At 44.1% G+C, this 18424-nt stretch overlaps 1 protein-coding gene across 2 annotated transcripts in view; it reads left to right on the forward strand.

Annotated features, from left to right (window-relative positions):
* Positions 1-18424, forward strand: part of INPP5D (inositol polyphosphate-5-phosphatase D) — a 221960-nt gene that overhangs the window by 104982 nt on the left and 98554 nt on the right. For both annotated transcript variants that reach the window (XM_073581251.1, XM_073581250.1), the window contains exons 4-7: positions 626-788; positions 4078-4218; positions 11761-11848; positions 15975-16055. In XM_073581251.1, the coding sequence (XP_073437352.1) occupies positions 626-788; positions 4078-4218; positions 11761-11848; positions 15975-16055 (473 nt within the window). The remainder of the gene's footprint in view (positions 1-625; positions 789-4077; positions 4219-11760; positions 11849-15974; positions 16056-18424) is intronic.

Genomic DNA, 18424 nt, shown 5'->3' on the forward strand with positions numbered 1-18424 from the left:
CCATCACATCTGGGATATCACTGTGTTAGGAAGAAACAGCAACGAATTTTGAGATCCATTTTTTCCTATTACAATTAGTGAAAATAAAAAATGTAAAGGACATTTTAGCAAAAAAAAAGTTTGTTTTTTTTTGTTTTGGCCAAAACTTGTAAATTTCGTCACAGCAAACTACTTAGTGGATCCATAACCTTGAAGGAGTGGTGCCATGTTCCAATCATCGTCTCTTTGATAGTGCACAACCTGGTGCCCCACAGCACCCATGCTGCAATGCTGAGCCTCCATAGTGCCAGGCCACATCACCCAACAAGCACAGCACCACAGTAACAATGCCTGCAGCACTAACACCAGGTGAAAGAAGAAACAACTCACCTTCCACACGTTCTCAGACTGTGAGCTGAGCGTAAACTTACCGCATTTGTAGAAGAATACACAATATAGTGGGCAGATGTAATGTACTGTATGTAGTGAAGTATTGGAAAACACTGCAGTTTATATTATAATGGACACCGGGACTTAGCAGTCACCTTGCTTGACATCTGAGTAATATGTCCATGGATTTTATTGTTTGATGATGCAAATCCCTTGACACTAACCATTGCTCTACTTGGTATATCATTGATCACAGAGCCAGCGCCTCCAAATGTACCTCCAAGAAACTTTGTTTCTACATTGGCATCAACAGAAATGAAAGAATATCCTTTGGCTACAGAAAAAGCCGATGCTGGAATTAACTCCGTGCTGCTGTCCGACACATTGTTACAGAGGATGCAAGACATGGACACGCGCAGGTAGACGGCTTTAAGATATTTTGATAGGAAAAATACATCCTAATATGTTGAGGATTAACAGAAGTCACTCGATGCCACTATAGTAGATAAACTAGAAGCAGTAGGGACGGGACTCCAATCTGAGCGGAGGGAGCAAAGGGAGGCAAATGAAGGGCGCCAGGTAAGTGACTGACTATGCATGAGGAAAGCACAGTCACTTTTCAGTCCCAGTGTGTAGAGTAGCCTTAATTATTTCCAGAGAATGCTTTATGTATTATATGTATAGCGAGTTTTTCTAATTCCTCTTCTTCAGATTATATGAGCTACAGTTGTGTGAAAGTGTTTGCTCCCTTCCTATTCCTTTGCATGTTTGTCACAGTTAAATGTTTCAAATCACCAAACAAATTTAAATATTAGACAAAGATAACACAAGTAAACCCAAAATGTAGGTTTTAAGTGAAGGTCTTTATTATTAAGGGAAAAAGAAATTCAAACCTACAGGGCCTTGTGTGAAAAAGAGCTTCCAGAAGACATCCGATCCTACTTACCCTCCAGCGTGCCCTCGTAGCATCTTGTTGGTCCCGGCGCCCTCGCAGCATCTTGTTGGTGCCGGCTTCCTGCAGCTCCTCCTGTACTGAGCGATCACATGGCACAGCTCATTAAGGTAATGAATATGCTTGCGTCTCCACTCCCATAGGCGTGGAGCGGATATTCATTACCTTAATGAGAGTAGGATGTTTTCTTTTTGTAATAGGAAGCACGCATACCAGGAAAGGACGGGGGAGCCACACATACCAGGACAGGACAGGGGAGCCACGCATACCAGGACAGGATGGGGGGAACCACGCATACTAGGACAGGACGGGGGAGCCACGCATACCAGGACAGGGCGGGGAAGCCACGCATACCAACACAGCGACAGAGGGAGCCATGCATATCAGGACAGGACAGGGGAGGGAGCCACACATACCGTGACAGGATGGGGGAGCCACACATACCAGGACTTGACGGGGGAGCCAAACATACCAGAACAGCGACAGGGGGAGATACGCATACCAGGAAAGGATGGGGGGAGCCATACATACCAGGACAGTGACAGGGGAGCCACGCATACCAGGACAGGGATGGGGGGAGCCACGCATACCAGAACAGGGATGAGGGGACAATGCATACCCGGCTTATACTTGAGTCAATAAGTTTACCCAGTTTTCTGTGGCAAAATTAGGTGCCTCAGCTTATACTCATAGAATCATAGAATGGTAGAGTTGGAGGGGACCTCCTGGGTCATCTGGTGCAACCCTCTACTCAAAGCAGGATTTACTAAATCATCCCAGTCAGATGTCTGTCCAGCCTCTGTTTGAAGACTTCCATGGAAGGAGAACTCACCACCTCTCGTGGCAGCCTGTTCCACTCATTGATCACCCTAACTGTCAAAAAGTTTTTTCTAATATCTAATCTGTCTCCTCCCATTCAGTTTCATCCCATTGCTTCTAGTCTTTCCTTGTGCAAATGAGAATATAGATGATCCTTCTACAATGTGACAGCCCTTGAGATATTTGTAGACATCTATTAAGACTCTTCTCAGTCTTCTTTTTTTGCAAGCTCGACTCGGGTCGGCTTATACTCGAGTATATACGGTATCTCTGTTTTCCCTATTCACTGTACATTAGAAGAAGTGCATGCATTAGCATCCATCAGGTTCTGTGCATTTTACATTTTACATGGCTATGAAAATACAAAAAAAAACACATTTTTAAACATAATTTTTACAAAAGTGATTTTCAGGGGGAGAGGCATATGACAGTCCCTGTCATACCCTTACATAGTCTCATTGCTCACCTAGCTGTATTTCATGCATCTGAATTTGTATGTCCATTATCTGTTTTTAATTATGTGTTAAGGGAAAATATATGCTTTTATTTTCTGAAGCGTCACACAAATGTTGTATAGGCAGGGCTGCCAATAGGAATTTCGGGGCCCCATACTGGCAAAATATTTTGGGCTCCCTTTGAGACCTTGGCCCAGGCTCCACCCTAGCCCACCTCCACCCCTCGAACCATCCACATTCCCATCACCAGATCATATACAGTACATAGCTATTAAAGTACAGTACAGAGCTATTGTTTTGGCCAAAAGATTTTTTAATCTGCCACTACGACAAGGTAGACTCTTTTGGCCGGGCCCTACTATACTGTAACTTATTAAACATTTGTTAAAACATTCAATACAATTTTAGGTATATTTTTATTTATTTTTCAATTTTAAAAATTAATTATATGACATACAAGGGACAAATACTGCCACACCATGACCAGATCACACATTACCACCACAGTGACCGAATAATAACACATACAGAGAATAATGATGCAGCCCCACAAGGGTATCATGCGCCCCCATAGCAGTATAATGCACCCCCATAGCGGTATAATGCACCCCCATAGCGGTATAATACATTCCCATATGGGTATCATGCACCCCTATAGGGGTATAATGCACCCCCATAATATATTGCACCCCCTTAGGGGTATAATGCAGCCCCATAAGTGTATAATGCACCCCCATTGTATAATGCACCCCCATAATATAATGCAGCCCCATAGGGGTATAATGCACCCTCATAATATAAAGCTCCCGCATAGGGGTATAATGTACCCCCATAGGTGTATGATGCACCCCCATATGGGTATACAATGCACCCCCATAATATGATGCTCTCCCATAGGGGTATAATGCAGCCCCATAGGGATATAATGCACCACAATATTATGCTCTACCATAGCGGTATAATGCACCCCCATAGTATAATGCTCCCCCATAGGAATATAATGCTCCCCCATAGGGGTATAATGCAGTCTCATACCGCAGCTTTGCAAAAAAAAAAAAAAAAAGGTTCTCCTTACCTGGCCAAGTCCTTGACTAGATACATCTGAGATGCGCAGCGTCGTTCCAGCGTGTGACAGTGACATCATACCCTGGTGACGTGCCCGCTGACATCAGCTGCTGGCTTGTGATTGGCTGGCAGCTGGTAAACTCAGACGCACGGGCAATTACTGAGCCGGCAGAAACCTGCCACTGGGGCCCAGGAAGCAGAGGAGAGGGGGCCTGCTGCGGGCCCCCTCTGCCCATCAGGCCCCATAAGCCAGTAAGGGCAGTAATGCCCTGATGGCTGCCCTGTGTATAGGCATCTATTGAGCTCACTATGCAAATATGTTTTCTATACATAATCTTAGTATTTTTATGTTGGTTTGCTATATAACTACAATAGTTACAAAAATGTATTTTTAACAAAACTCTATTTCTGTTACAGCATACCCGAGGAACACTTACAGGCAATTCGTCAGTATTTGGGTCTTCAAGTCACCAGCGATTGTGAGATGGTGCGCAATGGATGTCAGAACCTCCCTCAGTTCAAAAAGCTCCTGATGACTCTCTGCACAGGGCTTTACAGGTAAAAGGAAAGATAATTATATGGACTCCCTTCTAGTTTAAAAACTGAAGCCCAAAGTACATATGGGCTTTGTACTTTTCACTTTCAATCCAAAATCAATGCATTTACTTTAATGCTCTCAAAAAAAGAAACAATCCTGAATCGCCCTCATCTGTCACTGTTGAGTGTCTTCTAGGATTAAACTTTAAAAAGTTAACATTCTTAAAGGGGTTAACCTGCTGTAACTTCTTCTACGCAACAGGCGCAGAGACTGATAAAATAATACACTGACCTTTTACTCACCCTCCCCAAGTAGAGCAATGACTTCCGCTGCTGCTCCTCCGATCTTTGTTGATCAGCTGCAGCGGTGACGCCACCTCTATAGTGCTCAGAATCGCTGCATCCAATCACTGAGTTCAGTGGCAAACTTGATGTAAATGACAGGAACCACTGAGCCCAGGAGGACTGTAAAAATGATGTCACCACTGCAGCTAATCAATAAAAACAAAGTCAGTGACAGAGAGGCAGCACTGGACTTGTAGAAGGTGAGTAACAGCTCGGTTTGTTATTTTCTCAGTCTCTGAGAGGTAAGAAGGGATAAAACAGGACAACCCATGTGGGGTCCCACAGCAGAATACCCCCAAAAGGACAGAACAGGGCTGCCCTCACATTTTACTTATTGCTGATGATCACAGGGGTAAGACATCCATTTGTGTTGCAGTGGCATGTAAAAGTGTAGGCACCCCTGGTCAAAATTACTGTTATTGTGAACAGTTTAGCAAGTTGAAGATTAAATGATCTCTAAAAGGCCTAAAGTTAAAGTTGACACATTTACTTTGTAGTTTACGCAAAAAAAGAAAAATATATATATATGTTATATACAGTTGTGCTCAAAAGTTTACATACCTCGGCAGAATTTTTGCTTTCTTGGACTTTTTTTCAGAGAATATGAATGATAACACCAAAAATTTTTCTCCACTCATGGTTAGTGACTGGGTGAAGCCATTTATTGTCAAACTACTGTGTTTTCTCTTTTTAAATCATAATGACAACCCAAAACATCCAAGTAACCCTGATCAAAAGTTTACACACCCCATTTCTTAATACTGTGTATTGCCCCCTCTAACATCAATGACAGCTTGAAGTCTTTTATGGTAGATGTGGATGAGGTTCTTTATTTTCTCAGATGGTAAAGCTGCCCACTCTTCTTTGCAAAAAGCCTTCAGTTCCTGTAAATTCCTGGGCTATCTAGCATGAACTGCACGCTTGAGATCTCCCCAGTGGCTCAATGATCTTGAGGTCAGGAGACTGAGATGGCCACTCCAGAACCTTCACTTTGTTTCTGCTGTAGCCAGTGCCAGGTCAACTTGGCCTTGTGTTTTGAATTGTTGTCATGTTGGAACATCCAAGTACGTCCCATGCGCAGCTTCTGGGCTGATGATTGCAAATTTGCCTCCAGTATTTGCTGATAACATGCTGAATTCATTTTTCCTTCAACTTTGACCAAGTTTCCTGTGCATTTATAGCTCACACATCCCCAAAACTTCAGCGATCCACCTCCGCGCTTTACAGTGATTTTTTTCTCACGGTGCTAGCGGGGATCTCACCGATGTCACTGCAGTTCAGCCAGGCTGGAAACGGAGCCTCAGTGACCGGACGTAACCTCGATGACGTCACCACCAGTCACTGAGGCCGCGCTCGCAGCTGCTCAGTCACCAGTGGTTCTCAGCCTGGACGATCGCATCGTGGCAGCATCCAGGTTGAAAACTTTATCCCACAGACATGGATTATGACGTGGGACAGAATGAAGGACAGGTATGGTATATTGTTGTTTTTTATTTTAGTTTTATTACAAGAGATTGAGGGCTTCGGTGGAATTAAGCGAGGTCGTAAGTATGGTTTAATTAAGATTATTATAGGAGTTTGTGTCAATCTTTCAATTAAAGGATTTTTTTCTGGGTGTCTGTGCTTTCTTACAATGTGACTATGGGATTAGTAATGGGGGCGTTTTATTGACGCATCTCCATTACTTATCTCGGGGCTTGATGTCACCTGACAATACAAAGGTGACATCAACCCCTCAAATATTACCCCACTTGCCACTGCCACAGGGCAAGTGGGAAGAGCCGGGCAAAGTGCCAGAATTGGTGCATCTAATATATGTGTCTTTTCTGGGCACCTGCAGGCTGCTATTTTTAGGATAGCGGGGCCAATATCCATGGCCACTTACCAGCCTGAGAATACCAGCCCCTAGCTGTCTGCTTTAGCAAGGCTGGTTGTCAAAAATGGAGGGGACCCTAATCCATTTTTTTATTATTTAAATAAAAAAACAGCATAGGGACCACTCTATTCTTGATAACTAGCCTTGCTGAACCTAACAGGTGAGGGTTGCAGCCCCCAGCTGTGAGTTTTGACTGGCTGGTTAGCAAAAATACAACGGAACCCACACAGTTTTTTTTTTTAATTATTTATTTACAGTGCAGGAGCGGCTGATGAACACTCCAATCCGCCGCTCCTGCTCTCACTGTAATTAACGGCAGCAGGTGTCAGGTGATGGGACGAGTAGTCCCATCAGCTGACACCAGTGACCGGAGGTAAACTTTATACCTCTGATCACAGCTGAGTGTTCACGCTGTCTTTTGACAGCGTGGGAATCGTGTCTCTCTGATCAGCGGGGATGATTTCACCGATCAGAAGCGGTATTTGCCGCGCTATCATGCATATGACAGCGTGACAAACACCCAGTGTTCGGGCATCCGAACCCGAACAGTAACACGGACTTCCTGGTGAAGTGTGAAGTCCATGTTCCGTGTCCGTGCCCGAACAGTAGGTGTTCGGTACGGACGCCGAACTTTACTGTTTGGGTTCGCCCATCTCTATTCTCTGGCCTTATAAAGTGATTTGCACTATGTGGTAAATCTGGTTCACCTTTGCCCTCCAATGGCCAGCCTTTGGGATAAGATGGAGCAGAGATACAAGCAAACATCAGACAATGGGGGCAATAAGCCCACACAACTCAAAATCTCCCAAGAATCATATAAATCAACAGCAAACAGAGGTTAAATAAATCTCCATGTTTTACAATAACAAACACTAAACATAGGACTATTTGTGAGGTAAAAACCTTCAGACAATGGGAGTAAACAGATTCTGTCATTATGAACATTGTCTTTCTGTAAATGTATGAACAGTAATGCAGCTTTGTCATGGTTTGAATGCATTCTGTGTATTTCAATATGGACTCAAAATATTAATTTTTATGTTCACACTACACCCACATAAAAAGAATGTGAAGGTCTGTAATTTTTATCGTAGGTGCACTTCAACTGTGAGAGACAGAATCTAAAAATAAAAAAAGTAGAAAATCATATTGAATGATTTTTAAATTATTTAATTGCATTTTATTGCATGAAATAAGTATTTGGTCATCTATCAAACAGCAAGAATTCTGGATCCCACAGATCTGTTTGTTTTTCTTTAAGAAGCCCTTTTATTCTTCACTCATTACCTTTATTAATTGAGCCTGTTTGAACTTGTTACCTGTATAAGAGACACCTGTCTACACACTCAGTCAATCATTCTTCAACCTCTCCACCATGTCCAAGACCAAAGAGCTATCTAAGGACATCAGGGACAAAATTGTAGACCTGCACAAGGCGGAGATGGGCTACAGGACAGTATGCAAGGAACTTGGTGAGAAGGCAGCAACTGTTGGAGCAATTATTAGAAAATGGAAGAAACACAAGATGACTGTCAATCTTTCTCGATCTATAGCTCCGTGCAAGATCTCGCCTCGTGTGGAACGGATGATTCTGAGAAGGGTCAGGAAGCACCCCAGAACTAAACTGCTGCTCAATGACCTGAAGAGAGCTGGGACCAAAGTCTCAAACATTACAGTTAGTAACACAATACACCTTCATGGATTAAAATCTTGCAGTGCACGCAAGGTCACAGTGTTCATACCTGCACATGTCGAGGCCCATTTGAGGTTTGCCAGTAACCATCTGGATGATCCATAAGATGTATGGAAGAAGGTCATGTGGTCAGATGAGACCAAAATAGAACTTTTTGGTATCAACTCCACTCACCGTGTTTGGAGGAAGAAAAAGGATGAGTACAATCCCCAAGTACACTGCCAAGTACACTGTCCCAACCGTGAATCATGTTGGCGCAAACATCATACTTTGGGGGTGCTTTTCCTCAAAGGGGACAGGATAACTGCACCGTATTGAAGGGAGGATGTGTAGGGTTCAGCAGGTTCGCAGGATGCAGTGACGAGACACGAGACTGAGTGTGGTTTGTGGAATAAACTTTTATAAAACTGTAGCCGCTGGGGCTATATTGAGCAAACAAAAAGTGTTAACAACAAACTAGTCCACGCAGGGACTCAACAATCCTAACAACACTACCTTATTGTAATGCGATTAACCCGGTTTGCCCCGGTGCTATAGGCCACGTATGACCAAACTACGAGTCCTTATCTCCTATATTAAACTTATCCTTCCAGGGGGTCTGTTAGGATCACAAGCGTGGCCGCGTAGGGGTCGCTGATGCGGCTGCCTTGATATTCCGGGACGGAACTGGGCTCGACAGGCCCTGAAGAGACGATACCGGTGGGGCGCAACAGGCCCTGAAGAAACAATGCCGATGGGGCGCAACAGACCCTGAAGAAATGATGTCGGTGGGGTGCAGCAGGCCCTGAAGAAACTATGCCAGTGGGGCACAACAGGCCCTGAAGAAACGATGCCAGTGGGGCGCAACAGGCCCTGAAGAAACAATGCTGGTGGGGCACAACAGGCCCTGAAGAAACAATGCCGGTGGGGCACAACAGGCCCTGAAGAAACGATGCCGGTGGGGCGCAACAGGCCCTGAAGAAACTATGCCAGTGGGGCACAACAGGCCCTGATGAAACAATGCCGGTGGGGCGCAACAGGCGTCTCCTTGCGGCTCTCGTCCCACCGCGGAGTTATGACGCAGTCTCTAAATATAACCGTTCACCAACCTCTGCTTGGGGCCCCTTAGCAAACCGGACGGGGGCCTCTCCTGCCGCCTGTAGCGAGGTGGGGCCTCCTGGGCCCAGTGATGACAGGGCCGCAGCTGAGGGAGAAGGCAGGGAGGCAGTGTCCTGACCGCTGTAAAGGAATGGTGTGTCGTCGCAGCGGTCCGTAGAGGTCGTGGACTTGCCACAACAGGGCGGGAAACAGCGGGGGCGGCTGTATGCGACCGTATGAGGGGAGCGGCCGCCGGTGACCGGCTCTCAAGTCTCACGTGTCGGTGAGTCCGCAGCTTTCCTTTCACAGGCCCCTGTCGGTCTCTCCAGAACACACCGTCCGCTCCCTCGGTTCTCTCTGTCTCACACGGCTCCCTGTCTGTTGTCCGGCTCTCTGTCAACTGCCACTTCAGTGCGCCCCCTGCTCCCTTTAAACTTGCCCCTTCCCGTTTCCCTGACAACTTCAGTCAAGTCTTTCCTTTTACTGCCCTCCCAGTATCGTTCCCTCAGGAACCCTGATGGCGGTCCCCTGGGTACCTGCCCATTCACTGTCTGGGAGTCCTCCTCCCCACAGATGGATGGGGTCATGTATCATGAGATTTTGGCCAACAACCTCCTTCCCTCAGAAAAAGCATTGAAAGTGGGTATTGTCTAGGTTTTCTAGTATGACAATGACCCGAAACACACAGCTAGGGTAACTAAGGAGTAGCTCCATAAGAGGCATTTCAAGGTCCTGGAGTGGCGTAGCCAGTCTCCAGACCTGAAACCAATAGAAAATCTTTGAAGGGAACTGAAACTCAATGTTGCCCTGAAATCTGAAAGATCTGGAGAAGATCTGTATGGAGGACTGGGCTAAAATCCCTGCTGCCATGTGTGCAACTTGGTCAAGAACTACAGGAAACTTCTGATCTCTGTAATTGTAAACAAAGATTATTTGCAAATATTAAGTTCTGTTTTTCTATTGTATCAAATACTTATTTCATGCAATAAAAATTAATTATGTAAAAATCATACAATGTAATTTTCTGCACAGTCTAAAACTGTCTCTGTAAAATTGTCGGCACAGACCGAGCCTGTCCCTATGGCCATCCCGTCTGCTGTCCAGAGATTGCGCAATCTGACCCTGTCCCTGTGACCCTGCTATTGGCACAGTCCAAACCTGTCCCTGTGGCCATCCCGTCTACTATCGGGAGACAGCACAGTCTGAACCTGTTGCTGTGTCCGTCCTGTCTGCACAGTCTGAACCTGCCTAAGAGGCCATTCTGTCTGCACAGTTTGAACTTGCCATTCTATCCTGTCTAGGAATCTGGATTAACAGCTGAGACAACTCGTGGTCAGCTGCTACTGGCTGACATTGCCCTGGAGTGGTACCTGGCAGCTACCACAAGCCTGATTTCACCACTAGAGGCTCCAGCGAACACCAAGGTAGCTGCTTAGTCACACCCCTTCAGGGTAGGTCCGGTCCATGGCACAGTGGGTCCACGAACCACATGCACCACCTGCGTGCAAATAGAAACGATAAGTTTTGGTACAAATAATGGGAATGCAAAAACAAGCAAAACAGAAAATCGTCTATGTCAGGCCTTCTTCTATATTTGTAATAAATTGTGCATTCGTAACTTGACAATAGAATAAGTCGGAAAGGTAAGAAGCTAAAACCAACTTTCTAGTGCCCTGACCGGTAGACGGGTATATATTCTCTTACTTGCCAATGTCTATTTTGTGGTTTTAACTCTTCAGTGCAGATTCTACACTGATACATACACGGCAATGACAGAGAACATAAGACTGGAGATTTCTGCTAGCTTTCCTTAGTTCTCGCCTCCTCCCCTCGCTATCTCTGCACATCTGGGACAGACTCGCCCTTCAGTGGCTCATCCTGCCATTGTAGAGATGCTTTACAGGAGTGTCTGTCAGAGCAGTTACTGATACGCTGCCTTCCTCTGCGACATAATGTAGGGCCATGGGATAAGGAGAGCTCTTGTACATGTAAGAATATCTTTCTTGCAAATGAAATCTTCCTCTTACTTGGGTGTCTGCCTCCCTGCTGTCCCCTCCTTCTTACTGTACTGCGCGCAGAGGGAAGACAGCCAAGCATCACAGCACAAAGAAAAGGTATGGAAAGGAGGGGGCAGCGGCAGACGAGTTTGGTGGCAGCTGTCTGAGGTAAGGGGAAGTGCAGCATCTCTTCTCCTTCTTCAATTTCTTTTTGCCCCTTTCCCTTCCTAGAATTCATGTCATTGTGTGATGCATCTCATACACAGCGTGCTCGTTTCATCTACCAGCATCTCCATGTCTCACACCCATTGAACAGCCCAAAATGATTATTTTTCCGTAAGTCGTCTGTCCTCTGCCATCCATGGAAGGAATATTTCTACCCCTGGGCCTATGAGTTAATCACCTATTGCCAGTTATGGCTGATTTATAGTCCTTCCTTAAGGCCCTGTCACATACTCTCACCTTCGTGTAATAAGTCAAGGAGCTATGATGTCACCTTTTCACTACTATTTTTCACCTGAACCTCGATCTTCAGTATATTGGTCTAATGTCTGACACTTCTATTGTTCTCTTAGTGAAATCACCCGTACACTGCCGGCGCTGGAATCCCTGCAGAGCGCATTTGAACCCCAGTTCTCCCCCGGATTCAGGCAGCGCTCCCCCGTAAGTTTAACATAGTGTGTATGGTGCAAGACCCAGCATCACACCTCCTTCACTCATAGTAATAGGAAAAGTTAAATCACTGCTGATGTCAGCGCCATCACACGCTGAGCAAAATGTAAACTTTAATCTACTTAAAAAGCGGGTGTGACAGAACCTGCGTTCAGAAGCGTAATGGTGCAGGGGTCGCAATCGGTCTCACACCTTGGAGCCAAAAGAGGCCCAAAAGTCACTTTGACTATGAGAAGATCAGTGATAGTCGGGGGCCTTGTTGGAGATTTTGCATTTGAACCATGAAGTTACACCACTATCTGTATTGAGGTTCTTTATCATGAAGTTTCAGTTCGTTATCATTTTTTTAAATGGCTCATAGATGAGCGATGGGTACGATTGTATCTGGTCTAGGCAATCCTCTATGAGCTGAGCCCAGCAGCACAAAACTCTCGCCTCTCCTGATAGATTGCTACATATGATCAGTGTACATAAGAGGTACCATTCTTCCTCGAGTTTGGATAGATCAGCTCTCAGAGGATTGACATGGCTGAATATAATGGGATCCACCTCTCCGATTGGTTTTCAGGCCATAGATTTGCAAATGTGTATTTATCCAATGACAATGAAAAGAAATCATGAAAGTGATGAGGCTTTAAAACAGGGAAATGAAAAGTTGGTTATGGGTTCTCATTTGGGACATTAATTGCATGTCAGTAGGATGTGCACTTATGCAGTTTTTAGGGATCACATACAAATTAATAGCGAATGTGCAGCCACTAGAGATGAGCGGATCGATCTGAATTTCCTGAAACTAACGGTATCACGCAAAAATGTCCTCATCACCATTTCCCACACTGCTGAAGCATCAGAGAGTGGGCTAATGTCTTTGTTGCTGCACAGGCCTACCCACAATACCCTGCAGCTATGACATCTAGCAGATTCTCATACCTTGTACAGTGGTGGTCAGTACCAGGGCCATCACAGATTAGCATTTCCCAGTGGAGCACAGTTTGTGTGGCAGTCATTTTCCATCTCCAGAGTCACTGGGTAAGTCTCTCTCTCTCTCTCCTGCAGTATGTAAGCTCTTATTGTCAGCGGGGTCCTCTCTCTCTCCTATAGAGTGTAAGCTCTTATGGTCATCAGAGTCCTTTCTCTCTCTCTCTCCCATGGAGTGTACACTCTTATTGTCAGCGGGGTCCTCTCTCTCTCTCCTATAGAGCGTAGGCTCTTATGGTCAGGAATTACCTCTGTCTCTCTCGAATAGAGTGTAAACACTTATGGTCAGTAGGGTCCTCTCTCTTTTCTGTAGACTGTAAGCTCTTATGGTCACGGGTGTCCTCTCTCTCCTATAAAGTGTAAGCTCTTATGGTCAGCAGAGTCCTCTCTCTTCTGCAGTCAGTAAGTGCTTATGGTCAGCGGGGTCCTCGCTCTCTCCTATAGAGTGTAAGCTCTTATAGTCAGCAGAGTCCTCTCTCTCTCGCTCCTATAGAGTGTAATCTCTAATGATCCGCGGGGTCCTCTCTCTCTCTCATGTAAAGTGTAAGCTATTATGGTCAGCTGGGTCCTCTCTCTCCTGTAGAGTGTAATCTCTTATGGTCAGCGGGGTCCTCTCTGTCTCCAATAGAGTGTAAACTCTTATGGTCAGCGGAGTCCCCTCTCTCCTATAAAGTGTAAGCTCTTATGGTCAGCAGGGTCCTCTCTCTTCTGCAGTCAGAAAGTGCTTATGGTCAGCGGGGTCCTCTCTCTCTCCTATAGAGTGTAAGCTCTTATAGTCAGCAGAGTCCTCTCTCTCACTCCTATAGAGTGTAATCTCTTATGATCAGCGGGGTCCTCTCTCTCCTGTAAAGTGTAAGCTATTATGGTCAGCGAGGTCCTCTCTGTCTGCATTAGAGTGTAATCTCTTATGGTCAGCGGGGTCCTCTCTGTCTCCATTAGAGTGTAAACTCTTATGGTCAGCAGAGTCCCCTCTCTCCTATAAAGTGTAAGCTTTTATGGTCAGCAGGGTCCTCTCTCTCTCTTTTCTGTAGAGTATAAACCATTGGTTCCCAAACTCCAGTCCTCACGGCCCCCAACAGGTCATGTTTTCAGGTTTTCCATAGTGTTACACATGTGAGAGAATTCCTGATGCCTTGATGATACTTCCATCACCTGTGAAATACTAAGGAAATCCTGAAAACATGACATGTTGGGGTCCGTGAGGACTGGAGTTTGGGATACACTGGTATAAACTCTTTGGTCAGTACTAGGGTCCTCTGTCTCTTTTGTAGAGTGTAAGCTCTTATGGTCAGCAGAGTCCCCTGTCTCTTATATAGTGTAAGCTCTTATAGATAGCGGGGTCCTCTCTCTCTCTCCTGTAGAGTGTAAGCTCTTATGATAAGTGGGGTCCTCTCTCTTTTCTGTAGAGTGTAAGCTCTTATGGTCAGCGGGGTCCTCTTTGTCTCATATAGTGTGTAAGCTCTTATGGTCAGCAGTGTGTCTCTCTCTCTCTCTCTCTCTCCTGTACAGTGTAATCTCTTACGGACAGCAGTGTCCTCTCTCTCCTGTATAGTGTAATCTCTTATGGTCAGCGGGGTCCTCTGTCTCCAATAGAGTGTAAGCTCTTATGCTCAGCGGAGTCCCCTCTCTCCTATAGAGTGTAATCTCTTATGGTCAGCGGGGTCTTCTCTCTTTAATGTAAAGTGTAAGCTTTTATGGCCAGCAAGGTCTTTTCTCTTTTCTGTAGATTGTAAGCTCTTAGAGTCAGCAGTATTTTTTCCTCTCTCTTCTCCCCTACTTGTATTTTTTGTGCCCTTTCAACCTTTCCATTGTCAAGATTTGTGCAGCTATTTTTACATATTTTTTTGCAAATTTGACCAAGCCAGCGAATTTGAATTTCAAAAGATCCACTCATTTCTAGTGGCCACCTTTCCATTCCTGACAGTGTGCAACCCCTTTAATCCAAAAAAAAACTTGTCTGGTTGCCAGGTTGGATCAGCAGGTAAGACAAGAAGTGAGCAGAGAGGGAGCAGAGCTGGAGAAAAAGTTCTCTCAGTCCACACTGCAATAACTGCTGATGGATAGTGTCCCACTCATGTACCGGCCAAATATTGTCATGTTTTGTCAATGATGAAAAACACACAAAGGCACCAAGCAGATCCCCATGCCAAAAGGCATTTTAAAGAATTTTTTACACTGATTTTTCAGCCTGAAAAGTCCACAAAGAAACCTATGGCCTAACATACCCTTTTATGTCGATGCAACATAAAATCCCTTGCAATGAGTGTTGGTTGATGCCATGTGTGTGGTGTGGTATAACAGGTACCATTACAGAGATCCAGAATACGGCACTGAATTAAAATTATTCCACCGTTTTTGGCTTCCTATTTTGATGCTTGGGGAATAACTGGTCATGTAAGGTTCTCAGTTGTCATGACCTTTGTGGAGTGGCAATAAGTTATTCCTCCGAGGTCAGGAAATTTAGGACTGGATGAGAAAACAGAATCATTGCCCAAAGCCTCTGATCTTAAATTAGTACAGTAAATATATACAAACTAGCACAGACATGTGGACCGAAAAAGTACAAATATCAGAAAAATTTTATTAGCAAAAAATCAGGATAAGGCATGGAAAGGGTAAAATGTACAAATCCAAACAGCATCCTTATAAGAGCCGGTAAAAGCCACCATTGATATGTAAAAAATAATAATATTAATATATCATAATGGAATTATGCTACAAAATATCCCCAAAATAAGATGAGGTACCATTAAAGGCAATAAATCCAATTACACCGGTTGCATCCCAGAATCACAAAACTGAATCACAGCGTTAATACATAGAAAGGTGTAAATACCTATGCAGAATGCAGCGGTGAAATTGCAGATGACTTGTAGGTGGTATACCGGCCCACCCCGACGCGCGTTTCAGAGGGTAACTCCTTCCTTAGGGAGCGTGATTATAATACAGTATATAAGCTGTTTACATGTCGGAACAGACTAATTATACTGTCTATTGCCCTGTTCTAGCCCCAGTGATCTCCTTCTACTAGCGTAGCTTGAGGTGCCTCCACATTAGCGGTAGATATAGCAGTTTGCATGCGGTATTGTTAGTATGGCCTTGATCTATGAGTAACTAGTATTATGTGTGATCTTTACAGCTTCCTGGTGATTCGAGCACGAGTAGCATGATGAGTAAACTCAACCAGCTGACATCCATGGTGTCCAGCCTTGAGGAGAAGGTATGACCGTACAACCCAAGAAGAAGCAGAAATGACACCTAAAATAAGCTATAACCAGAGATGACATGTAAAGCAGTGAGACATAATATGGAGCATTCATTTCTCGCTACATTCTGCAGAGCTTAATCACCGACTGATTGCTAAGCAACACAACTGTTCTTAAAATGTCCAATCTGTAACCATACCATTCAGAAATTATTTCTATAATAGTTCTCATCTCTGTTGTGCAAGTCTTACCGACATGTCCCTGTCACTATAAAACACACAGACATTTTATATATATATATATTTATATATATATTATAATCATAACTTCAAGGGATTAAAGGAAATCTGTCACTAGATTTCTGCTATAAAATCTGTGAGCAGTATGATGTAGGGGCTGTGTCACTTGCTGGTCTACATGCTGTTATTTTGATACAATCCCTGCTTTTCTCCGCTGCAGATCTAGCAGTGCTCAGAATGCTGAGCTCTATATAAACCCACCCATACCACTGTTTGGCAGCTTTCTGTGTGCACTCGGCATTAACACAAATCTGCTAATTAGTGGTGTGGATTGGGTTACATTGAGCAGTTCACTAGAGGGCATGAGACACCTATTCCAGTAGTGATAATCTGTTGCTGATAAAACACTGATTTTATTGAAACAGTGACATACAGCCTGTTTGAGCAAGGCATTGAACTATGAACTATCCTCCTATCTTGGACCATTCTCATGACCACCAAAAATGTTAGTGAGCTGGAAGACTTTAGTAGTCATTACAAGTGGCATTGTCTGTTGAATTTGGATAAACCACTTGTTATATTAGTTCTGTTGAGATTTTTAAATTGTTAAATTGTTCTTTTTTTGATTGGTTTATTTCAAACAGCAGAAAGTTTATAAACTTTGCTAATAAACCTGGTGGTTGAACACTTTTGATTGCACCCCTTTCATCTCTTGTGTCCGTGGTGTAATCTAAATGACTCTGTCATCCCTTTGTCAGTTTCTGAATTCACATTTCTGCTCTTTAAGAGTAAGTGGGAGCTTCCTTCTTTCTATAGCCAGTTTTACTGTGTGCCATACACATGCAATGTGTGTTGGCCAAATACTCATTTCTCCAACAGACATCTGTCCCAACGTTCCCATGCTCAAGAATTTTTACGCAAATTATATGTTTAATGGGGAGACTAAAGAGAGTCGCTAACATACAGCTCTGCCTATCTCCTGGAGAACAAAAGTTTAAACGTCCAGACCCTTATTTTCCCCGACAACTTTATCTTAACGGAAATCTGTCACCAGGTTTTTGCTACTTAATCTGAGAGTGGCATGATGTAGAGGTAGAGATCCTGATTCCAGCGATGTGTCACTTAATGGGCTGCTTAGTGTAGTTTTCATCAGCAGGAGATTATCACTAGAGGACTAGTGTTAAACCTGCCTCCATGTAATCCAACCACACCCCCACCACCGATTGGCAGCTTTCTGCCTATGCACAATTTATACAGAGAGCTGCCAATCAGTGCTGTGGGCGGGGTTATACAGAGCTAGCGCAAATAGATCTGGTAGATATGCAGCAGATATGATTTTATCAAAACTGCAGAAACCAGTAAAGTAAGTGACACATCACTGGAATCAGGGTCTCTGCCCCTACATTATGCTGCTCTCAGATGAGCTAGCAAAAATTTGGTGACAGATTCCCTTTAAAAAGCTCAGCTTTACTCTTTGAGCCTCTACATTTTTGCAGCCCTTCCCTTTGGACAGAATACATCATACATGTAATCAGAGATACAAGATGGATTTTTTTTTATATTAAATAGGTTCCTGAACATTTACAGAGAGCCTTCAGCTGGGGAAACAGGGGGCTGCAGACTGCTGTAATGATAGAAAGATTTATGTCCCCCATATGGGGCTCATTACCATGTTTTATGTGTCCACATATACCACTGTGAATACACCAACTGCTGTCACTTTCACCCCGTTACCCTCTTCAGTCCCCTGGATAAAAGCTGCAGTGTTAGCATTTTTGTGAAACCCTAATCTGTGATCCCATCTCATATTATCAGTTTTCAGGTCTTTTCTCCCTATGTTCTGCAGTCGTATTTTTTGCCATATCATAATTTGCTGATGATTTTTATTATTATTACCCATGAATCCTAGTATTGCAAATACAGATTTTTTTTCCCCTGGTTGCTCTTGGTTGGGCCCTGATGTAGAAGTTGCTTGGGTCTCCCTCCTGACCCCATCATTTATGACAAAACCTTTTTACAATTGTGTTTACATCACTAGAATGTACACATGGTCGTATAAGACATAAATAATGCAGCCATATACTAAAAATATATACACAAACAATCCTCCATAAAACAGATGTATGAATAATACTGAGGTATAC

The sequence above is a fragment of the Dendrobates tinctorius genome, unplaced genomic scaffold (genome assembly GCF_039654945.1).
Source record: "Dendrobates tinctorius isolate UK_male_01 unplaced genomic scaffold, ASM3965494v1 ptg000069l, whole genome shotgun sequence".
Lineage (NCBI taxonomy): Eukaryota > Metazoa > Chordata > Amphibia > Anura > Dendrobatidae > Dendrobates > Dendrobates tinctorius.